The 10,951-nt window shown below is 54.2% G+C and overlaps 1 protein-coding gene across 1 annotated transcript in view; it reads right to left on the bottom strand.

The window, feature by feature from the left end:
• Nucleotides 1–1,227: 1,227 nt before the first annotated feature.
• LOC140429932 (interferon alpha-inducible protein 27, mitochondrial-like) overlaps nucleotides 1,228–10,951 on the bottom strand; it is a 29,699-nt gene continuing 19,975 nt past the window's right edge. Inside the window, exons 4-5 of the mRNA XM_072517527.1 lie at nucleotides 3,694–3,855; nucleotides 1,228–2,411 (exon numbers count right to left, since the gene is read on the bottom strand). Coding sequence (XP_072373628.1) covers nucleotides 2,317–2,411; nucleotides 3,694–3,855 — 257 coding nt within the window. The 3' untranslated portion in view covers nucleotides 1,228–2,316. The remainder of the gene's footprint in view (nucleotides 2,412–3,693; nucleotides 3,856–10,951) is intronic.

Genomic DNA, 10,951 nt, shown 5'->3' with positions numbered 1-10,951 from the left:
ACCAGGAACTAGGGTTCAATTCCAACCTTGGGTAACTGTGTGGAGTTTGTACCTTCTCCCCGTATCTGCATGGGTTTACTCCGGGTGCTCTGGTTTCCTCCCACAGTCCAAAGATGTGCAGGTTAGCTGGATTGCAGTTGCTAAATTGCCCCTTGGGGTGGAATTGCAGGAATAGGATGGGGGATTGGGCCTAGATCGGATGGTCTTTTGAAGAGTCGGTGCAGAATCGATGGGCTAAATGGCTTTCTTCTGCACAGTTGGGATTCTAAACATGAGTGGGCACTCAATTTTGCAGCTCTGGCTGGCTACTCAGATGTGCAGGGTGTCACTGACTATGCTTGTGGCAATTGAACCTCCCCGAATCACCAGGAGTATTTGGGAACAACAGAGGCTTTGATCCATCAACGTGCAGCTGGGGGTGCCAAAAAAGATGCTACTGTTGCTGTGTGCAAGATTCCTAGGTAGCTGCCACAATGCTTTCATCCTGCGCTGTCCACCCTCCCTATTCTCTTTGCATCTTAAAGCAAACCTACCCGCTGGCTGTTTGGAGCCAAAGGTACCCATTTAAAATCTGACACCCATAAGGAACCCAAGCAATTAGGTGCAGGATCTGAAGAATGAAAGCCCTTTTAACAATGTGTCATATCATTGAACAGTCAACATGCTGAAGATGTATTCCAGGTGCCTCTGAGAGATGCGAAAGCACCCGTGAATACACACTAGCCAGAGTGTACAGAATGATCATGGTATTTTGTACTCAACAGAACATTGCATAACAGTGAGGTTTTTACCACCAGGAAGAGTAATCTGCAGAACACAGGCTTCTTCAGAGGAGGATGAATATCATGTGAGCAGTTCACCAGCAGTAGATCATTCGCTGTTCAGGGTGCTTTCAGAATAGTGAGGTTCAGTTGAGGTTGCACTAGTTACCCATCTGGCAGTCACATGCTAAACCCACATTCCTCCCCCCCCCCCCCCCCCCCCCCACCACCACCACTACAAATTCCCTCCTGCTCCACCACAACCCCTCTCCACTCCACACCCACCTCCCCACCACCATCACAACCTACCTCCCCCGCCATTGCCGCCACCACCATTCCCCCAACACAAAGCAATCAACCAAGTACCCCTTTCACAACTACCCATTGCTCAGCATTACCCATTGCCTTGTCTTACCATTCATCACTTACCAGACAGGAGGCAAGAATGGACAAGTAAAGAAAGTGGTGCAAACAAATAATCTTTATCTTAATGAAGCATAAACTGAACAATCTAGAACGCAACCATGTAACACAGTTGTGCAACACAAGCATATGTATACCATTGTGCAACTACAAACTTTCCTCTTGCCAGCACTTCACCATGTTACAACTCCTCTGCCTTCTGCAGAGGGAGAGCCAAGCTGCTCCGATTGCTGACATGCATTTTGCCAACATTCTCTGAGTTTTGCAGCCAATGAAGACTCTGTGAAAGGCCGCTCCACTTGCAATCGTGTAAGAACAGACCTAACCATAGGGACACAAGGCAACATGTTAGGGATTGACTGAGGTGGGCTGGGGGGCGGAGCTCACGAGAAGTGTAAGTGCTTTGAGCAGAGACCCCTCCCTATGTCCAGCATCCTCCCATGGCTCATCCTCACATCCCTATCATCAATGAGCTGGAGAGCACTTAGTTGAGGGTCAGTGGAGCAATGAAAAGCCAAGGCTATTTAAGGTGGCATTCATAGTATGCAAGCCATTGGTGAGGGCCTGGACACATGCATTTGATTGCCAAGTTTAATGTTCCTTACAGATGGCCACTCTCCAAGACATCATCGCAAATACAGTTTGATGCGACCAATAAGGAAGCTAGTTGGGTTTTCACCTAGCGTCTCACACATCACTGATGAACAAGAGCATATGGTGCAGATAGGGACAGCAGTGGTCAGTGCCAACAGCCACAATATACTCCCAAGCTTTACTCAGCTCGACAATGATGCTGAACACTGGGGGTTGTTGCTGACGAGGATTGTTCTGGAGCAGCAGCAAAGAATATACAATGCACAGCCAGACTTAACATCTGCAGAAAGATTGGAGGGGTCCAAGTCAAACATAAATGGCATGATATTGCAAGCTTTTATGGGTGAACAGTCCAGAATTAGGAATGTTGAAGGCATTTACTGTAGATTTAAACTGGTTTACTCTACATAGCTTACAAAGTATTTCCTCTCAGACTTGTAAAGAGAATTTTCTTTGCAAAATCTCATTCCCATTGCATTCCTTGTTGATAAAAGATAAAATTTTATTTCCGCAGTCAGCAATAACAGTTTGTTCGATTTCAGAAAATGTTCAGTTTAATGCTGATGATGGTGGCAAGGAGGACACCGATGACTCCCAACATGACAATGGTAGAGAAAGCGAACCCTCCTGTACCTTTCAGTGAAACAAAATGAGAAAGAAGCATTGAATATCAAACCTGGTGCAAGAAGACTGATGGTGTCATTAGGCCACAACTCCAAGCTTTAAATTTGGTCCCTCCCAGTCCAGCCCCTGCTGGCCATCCACCCCAGTCCACCCCTCCCTGACCCACCTGCCTGTACCGAGAGACTTAACCAACTTCACATTTGGCGAAGTATATTTGGAGGAATGGTTCGTGAACTCAGTTGATTTTAACTCCTCCCACACATCATTTCCATTTTGTACAGATGGTTGAAATTGACCCCATAGTTTGTGTGTTTTTTGTAGATTTATTTAAAGAAGGCATATATATCCAATTTGCTTTTGTAAAATTACAGTATCAATTTCAAACCACAACCATACTTAAGGACCATCATTCCTTTATGATGTATTAGTATAATCTCTGCGCATGCTCAGTGGGCTGGACAACAGAGTGAGGCCCACAGGGTGAGCTCAATTCCCGTACCGGCTGACGTTATTCTCAACCTTGCCCCTCGCTGAGGTGTGGTGATCCTCAGATTAAATCACCACCAGTCAGCTCTCCCCCTCAAAGGGGAAAGTAGCCTATGGTAATTTAGGACTCTGAAGACTTTACATGTATAAATAGTGGAGTGTTGGGATCCTAATTATATGAGCCAAATTCAAACTAACTTCAATGGATATCCCTTTCCAAGGTGAGTCTTGCTAGTATCAAGGGACTACCTGTTAACAAAATAGAAGACTAGATAATGTGTTGTGTTAATTCCCCCTATGGCTTACCTCATCGCACAGTATGGACAGTTGTTGTTGTTCCTCTTCCCACATTTAGTGGTACACAAGGCAGATTTTCACCTGTTTCCGCAAATCGCTAGCCTGTGGCCAGAGACTTGTAGTTTGAGGGGTGCCACTTTACATCAAGCATGGCTGACCAGGTGTCCCTCTCGCTCTTATCACCTGCCGAAAGACCTGTGCTGGAAGGACTTTACAGATTGATGCACAACCTGTTGGCCACATTATAAACACACCTTCCTTGGCCATTAAGTCCTGGGGTGGGACTCGGAACCGAAGCTTTTGGTTCAGAGGCAGGGATGCTACCTACTGCGCCTCAAGACCTCCACTATACACTGTGCTGTAGGGAGGAAAAACAATTATTTCCCTATGTTATTAAAGGCAGCAATAGTCAAAATCTGTCAGTGAGCTCACACAGTGCTGGGCAAGAGTAGCATGGGTGCACTAGGCCAGCTTAGTAAGATGGTAAAAAGAGAACAGAATATTTTACCAATGGACTGAAGTATGGTCACAAAATTTCCAGGTGGCACTGCTCCTCCGTTGAATCTTGCGATGATTGACATTAATGTGGCTGCCCAGGAACCTGCTGCAATTCCAGTGGCAGTAAATCCAAGAGCAGCAATGAAGCTGTGGGCAGCATAAATTGTAAGAGCTGGAAATGAAAGTGTTCAATTTAATTTGAAGCTTTGCAATAATTATGTGGTGAGACTAATTGTGTACACCAATTTTCCCATCCCTATTCTTTCCTCCTGTCTTGGGAGATGATGATGTGTGTTTCAATGCAGTTCAAGCCCTGATTTTAACTGTATAAACCTCCTGTGATAAGATCCAGTTTGTCAATCACTCCTATCTTAGCAGGTATTGTGAAATGGTAATGGAGGGCATCCTGGTATGATCTTGGTGGTAAAGCTAAAGATGCAGGGCAGTATTATTTCATAGGCAGTGAAATGAAAATCACTTATTGTCACAAGTAGGCTTCAAATGAAGTTACTAGTCGCCACATTCCGGCACCTGTTCGGGGAGGCTGTTACGGGAATCGAACCGTGCTGCTGGCCTGCCTTGGTCTGCTTTCAAAGCCAGCAATTTAGCCCTGTGCTAAACAGCCCCTGCGTTAGATCAGAGTGGTCACAATCAATTGATCTGATCAAGGCCTCCATGCACATAATGAAACTTGTAATCCTTTGGAAAGTATCAATCTTAATTTGAAGTATGTTTTTCCACCAGGTTACAAACTGAATTATGTGATAGAACCAGTTTTACTTGATCATAGCAGTAAATTGGCTATTTTACCCAGTGGGTTGCAGGACAGTTCACAAACTGAAACTCCGAAAGCAGAGTACAGACACCGTAGTCCAGTGAGCACTTCTTACGCTGTAGGCATTTTTAACGTCTGAGATATACAAACAATTCAGCTGGAAAAAAATGTTAACAGATATAGCTCGAACTGGTGTCAGAACAAAGATAAAAAAGAATGATATGGAATCTCAAGGCCTCAACTGTGGGTAACAGGCACTTTAGTGCTAAGTATTATAAAACAGTGGGTGAAGGACACACAATTCAGCACATTTAAAAGAGAACAAGACGAAACTTCCTGAATACATAAACCACTCTACAACAAACTGACAAAATTCATGCAGCTGAAGTAATGTTCGAACTGTGAAGTTTTCCCATGTCCCCGCCAGTGGGTTCAATGGCAGGTTGGGGATGGGAAGTGGGGAGGAGAGAATCTGGCGAGAATCCAAAATTTGGTTTTATACTGCTGTGAATTTCCCACCGGATCTTCCGTTGGTGCAATGGGAAACCCGTTGGGGGCTAGCGTGAAACCGATTTGCATCCAGCGACTGAAATGCAGACGAAGGGCCGACTCGAGCTTTCCTCCCTCGCCCTATTCTCCATGACGCCAGCAGGAATAAACGGCTGCTCAGATCACGCCTGGAAGAACTTGACATGCAGAGGTGGAGGTCGCCTGAAACCCTAGACCCCAGAACACCACAGCAATAGGTGGGGGTAGCATCTGCAAGCAGATCTTCCAGACTGAGTGTCATCGAGGAGGTCCATCTTACAGTCTCAAGGTGTTCCTACAGGTCCATCTTTGTTCAACAGCGGGCCAGTGATGTTGAACACCGTTTCAATATGTTGATCGGCATCGTGCCACCATGCCGATCCCACCACAGAATACGGTGCTAAACCCCCGGGTGCATTATTAATGAGGTCAGGACTGGAAGATAGGGGTGATTTCTCACTGGCCTCTTCCACAGAACGTAGCCCCAGATGGGAAAATTCCACTCTCAGATTTGAACTGAATCTCTTCGGGCAGATCCCAACACAGCATTAGAGTCATGATGCAATATGCTCTGATTCAAAATGTGCACTGGGAACTGGTTCTTGTGTTGAGCCTGAGAATATCTTTTGAGAGCCACAGTGATAACCTTTGAGTTTATAATTCTCAACATGTTAATTGTGGTCATTCTCATCAAAGAACTCAGGGTTAGAAGAAAGCACAACCTCATGCCATTCTGCCGTGTCTCCTACCAGATGACATGGCAGAGACTTGGGGAGGGGTTCTCCGACCCCTCGCCGGGTCGGAGAATCCCTGGGGGGGGGGGGGGGGGGCTGTGCGAATCCCGCGCCGCCGCTGGCTACCGTATTTTCCGGCCCGCGAAAAAGCCCGCCGACGGGAATCATGACGCGCGCCTCGCAGAATGGCGAGAATCGGCACGACGCGATGGTCCCCAGGGCTCTTGCAAATCTCCAGCCCAGATGGGCCCAAGTCCCGCTGGCCTGACCGCACCGGCGTAAATCAAACTAGGTTTTAAACGGCGTCATGCAGTCGTGCTGGCTGACGCCAGCGAGCGAGGAGGTAGGGGTCGGCGTGGGGCGGCCGCCGGAGAGGAGACGGCACGGCCGTGGCTGGGGGGTGGGGGGTTGCGGGTGCCGGTGGAGGATGCTCCCCAGGGCCGGGGGTGCATGGCGGTGTCGGGTCGGTGCCGGGGGTGGGGAGAGGGGTTGGAGTTGGGGTGGGGAGGGCATCGGGGGTGCCGAGGATCGGGTATGCCGGGGATGGGAATGCAGGGGATGGGAGTGCAGGGGGTGGGGGTGCTGGGGATCGGAGTGCCGGGGAGGGCATCAGGGATGCTGGGGATCGGGGGGTGCCGGGGATGGGAGTGCAGGGGGTGGGGGTGCCGGGGATCAGAGTGCCGGGGAGGGGATCGGGGGTGCCATGAATCGGGGTTGCCGGGGATGAGAGTGCCGGGGATGGGAGTGCCGGGGATGGGAGTGCCGGGGATGGGAGTGCCGGGGATGAGTGTGCTGGGGAGGGGGGGTGCTGGGGATCGGAGTGCCGGGGATCGGAGTGCCAGGGAGGGGATCGGGGGTGCCGTGGACTGGAGTGCCGGGGATCGGAGTGCCGGCGAGGGGATCGGGCTGCTGGGGATGGGGGTGCCAGGGATCGGAGTGCCGGGGAGGAGATCGGGGGTGCCAGGGATCGGGGGTCCGAGGATGGGAGTGTCGGGGATTGGAGTGCCAGGGCTGGGAGGGGGGGGGGGGATTTGCCTGGCCATGTGCCAGGCAACAGTGGCGACCATGCAGCCCATGGCACCTGGCTGCAGAGGGGGGTATGGGCAATGATGATACGCCGTCTACCCCCACCCCCTGCAGACCGTTATGTTTGGACATCACCCAGCGATGTTGACCGCCATAGCGGGGGCCGCTCTTCTACATGTTGCCCTATGGGAGCTAGAGCAGGGATGTGCCAGGGAGGCGGCAGAGTCTGCCGCAGAGGAGCATGCCACAGAGGGGCAGGTGGCAGCCTCCCAGACTGGAGAGCCACCCGCCAAACAGGATGAGGAGGAGAAGGAGGAGGAGGCAGTGGTGGTGCCATGGTGACGGAGGCCCCTTGTCTACCGGCGCCGCTCATCGTACCAGGACCTCACGGACCGGGCATGGAGGAGGAGACTCAGGATGAGCCGGGAAACCGTCGCCCATATCTGCCCCCTGATGGCACACCTGGCACCGCGTGGGACTGGGGGAGGACACCCTCTACCTGTGGATGTCAAGGTGACGGTGGCCCTGAACGTCTACACGAGGGGGTCGTTCCAGTCGCCGAGTGGGGACCTGTCCAGCATCTCGCAGGTATCGGTGCACCGGTGCATCCGTGCAGTGACTGACGCCCTGTACGACATCGCGGACCGCTACCTCCAGTTCCCTGTGGACCGCACCCACCAGGCTGCCCAGGCAGCGGGCTTTGCTGCAGTGGCCAGGATACCCCCTGGTCCAGGACCCCATGGGGTGCACGTCATCATCGGCCACCAGCGGATAACAGGGCTGTGTTCATGAACAGGAAGGGGTACTACTCCATGAACATTCAGGTGGTCTGTGACCACGTATGAAGCTCCTACACGACTGCGTCCGGTACCCGGGCAGTGTGCATGACTCGTTCATATTGACACAATCTTTCATCTGCCATATTCGAGGGACACCCCCCCCCCACACCCCCCCCCCCCCCCCCCCCCCCCCCCCCCAGGCTGAGGAGCTGGTTGCTGGGCGACAAGGGTTACCCGTTGTGGTCGTGGATGATGACGCCTATACGGAGGCCACAGACTGACGCGGAGTCCCGCTGCAACGATGCCCATGCAGCGACCAGGGGTGTGATAGAGAGGTGCTTTGGGCGGCTTGAGATGCGCTTCAGGTGCCTGGACCGCTCTGGAGGACCCCTCCAGTACCCGTCGGATAGTGTCGGCCGCGTCGTTGTGGTCTGCTTCGTCCTGCACAACATAGCCCAGCAGAGGGGCGATGTGCTGGAGGCAGAGGAGGGGGAGGAGCAACATGACGAAGGGCAGGCCTCCCCAGATGAGGAGGATGGGGGCAATGTACAGGATAGACGGGCTGGACAGGGACAGGAAGCTGCCCACCGTCACCGGCTGGGCCAGCAGGCACGGGATGGGTTGATAGCCGCACGGGTCACAGACTAGCGGAGGGTGGGAATCGGCGAGTACGGGCACGGACAGCACAGTACCAGCCCACCACCCGCACCCCGCCCACCACCAACCACCCTCACCCCGCCCATCACCAATCACACTCACCCCGCCCACCACCGCATCACCCGCATGCACACCACCCCTCCATTGCACATCCACCTGCGGCACAATGGGCAGGGCTCACACGCTCTGGGGGAAGGGAGGATGGGGGATGGGCAGTGGAAGCGGGTCTACTGCAGGCCATGGAGGATGATGACAACCTGCTCTGCGATGAGCTCCGGGCTCCACATCGTTAGACAATGTCTGACTCATGGCCACGGTAACACGCTCCACCTGGACCTTCCCTGCATGCGGCCTGGACACTGTAGCGCACGGGCCCGTCGTCAGCCCGGGGGAATGGTGAGGGAGACCCGGGGGGGGGTGCGGATTCACCTGAGCTCGATGTCCTATCACCCCTCACACACACTGGCCCTCACCTCACACCACACCCCCGCACGCATCGGATAGAGCACAGAGACAGCTTCTGTAGGTGTGAAAGCGGTTTTAATTACAAACAGTTCATACACGTGCCGTAGCCCCAATAACTAATCTGTGCCCTGCACCTGTGCCAACTTACTCCGTGTCTAATTTTTTGGCCTTGCGGGCCCTCTGACTACGTCTAGGTGGTTCCCCAGACGGTACAGCGGAACTGGAGGCGGACTCCTGTGATTCCTGCCCTGTGACTAGGGTCCCCTTTGGTGGCCGTTTCCTGGGGCTGCCCTGCCTGGATGGGTCAGGCTGCGCCTCGGGTGAGCGGGATGGCAGCCTGGTGCCAGCCTGTCCTGCCCGTTGCCCACCAGATGCACCTGGGACGGAAGGGGGGAGTCCGAGGTATCGCGGTGTTCCGGGACCTCCCCTGCAGGAGGCACTGGCATGGGCCCCAGCCACTCCTCCTCCCTCGAGGTGCCCGATAGCCCCCGGGCCTCTCCATTGGTCGGAGATGGGAACGGATCCAGCACCCGATGCACCCCCGGCACCTGGTGCTGCCAGTCCTGGAGGCCCGCCCTGATATCAACAAGGGTCTGCAAGTTTGCAGCCATGGAGCTCAGGGACTTGGCCATCCCTGTCTGTGTCTCGGCGCGCCGGCCAGCACCTGGGCAATGGCGCCGATGCCCTGAGCGATGGCCTGCTGAGACTGGGCCACGGTGTTGAGTGCCGCTGCGATCTGCTGCTGGCTCTGGCTCATGGCTGCCAGTGAGAGGGCAGCCATGTCCTGGGCCTTGGACACTGCCTGCATGGAACGCCCCAGGCCTTGCATACTGTGACCCATGTCTGACACCATCGCACCCATTGCCTCCACCGCGGTCGCCACCCGTGCGGTTTCGGCCTGGGTGTCACGCATGTCCGGCACCACCCCCTGCTCCTGCACGTGGGTGGACTTCTCCACCTGCCGTCTGCAGCTGCCGCAAGCCGGCCATCACCCCCTTCGATTGTCCCTTGGTCTGTGACTGCATCGGGTCTATGGGTGGGTGTGGGAACTCCAGGAACCCGGGACCCGTCTGGGCGGCAGCTGGTAACTGGGGCCAGGCTGCCCTCCGACCGCCCGGCCCCTCGGCTGCTCCTGCCTCCACCTGCTGTACCGGGACGGCTGTGTGGTGCGCACCAGTGAGTGTCCCAGAAGCCTCATTGCTAAAATGACCACAGAGTGGCTCTGTGATGGTTGAGGGTGTAAGAAATAGCAGTGGCGTCATGTTGAGGTCCTCATCAGACACAAAATCCGGGATCCCCTGGGGTGGTGTTTCCTGTCATTCCGTCCCCTGTCTTTGGGTGTCCTGGGTGGGTGTGTCCTGTGTGTCAGTGTCCTGGGTGGTTATGTCCTGTGTGTCAGTGTCCTGGGTGGGTGTGTCCTGTGTGTCAGAGTCCTGGGTGGGTGTGTCCTGTGTGTCAGTGTCCTGAGTGGGTGTGTCCTGTGTGTCAGTGTCCTGGGTGGGTGTGTCCTGTGTGTCAATATCCTAGGTGGGTGTGTCCTGTGTGTCAGTGTCCTGGGTGGTTGTGTCCTGTGTGTCAATATCCGAGGTGGGTGTGTCCTGTATGTCAGTGTCCTGGGTGTTTGTGTCCTGTGTGTCAGTGTCCTGGGTGGGTGTGTCATGTGTGTCAATGTCCTAGGTGGTTGTGTCCTGTGTGTCAGTGTCCTGGGTGGTTGTGTCATGTGTGTCAGTGTCCTGGGTGGGTGTGTCATGTGTGTCAATATCCTGGGTGGTTGTGTCATGTGTGTCAGTGTCCTGGGTGGGTGTGTCGTGTGTGTCAGTGTCCTGGGTGGGTGTGTCCTGTGTGTCAATATCCTGGGTGGTTGTGTCCTGTGTGTCAGTGTCCTGGGTGGGTGTGTCCTGTGTGTCAGTGTCCTGGATGGGTGTGTCCTGTGTGTCAGTGTCCTGGGTGGGTGTGCCCTGTCTGTCAGTGTCCTGGGTGGATGTGTCCTGTGTGTCAGTGTCCTGGGTGGGTGTGTCCTGTGTGTCAGTGTCCTGGGTGGGTGTGTCCTGTATGTCAGTGTCCTGGGCGGGTGTGTCATGTGTGTCAGTGTCCTGGGTGGGTGTGTCGTGTGTGTCAGTGTCCTGGGTGGGTGTGTCCTGTGTGTCAGTGTCCTGGGTGGGTGTGTCCTGTGTGTCAGTGTCCTGGGTGGGTGTGTCCTGTGTGTCAGTGTCCTGGGTGGGTGTGTCCTGGGTGTCAGTGTCCTGGGTGGGTGTGTCCCTGGGTGTCAGTGTCCTGGGTGGGCGTGTCCTGTGTGTCAGTGTC

The sequence above is a fragment of the Scyliorhinus torazame genome, chromosome 1, assembly GCF_047496885.1.
Source record: "Scyliorhinus torazame isolate Kashiwa2021f chromosome 1, sScyTor2.1, whole genome shotgun sequence".
Taxonomy (NCBI): Eukaryota; Metazoa; Chordata; class Chondrichthyes; order Carcharhiniformes; family Scyliorhinidae; genus Scyliorhinus; species Scyliorhinus torazame.
Note: the sequence above shows the minus strand (reverse complement) of the source record. Positions and strands in the feature narration are given on the sequence as shown.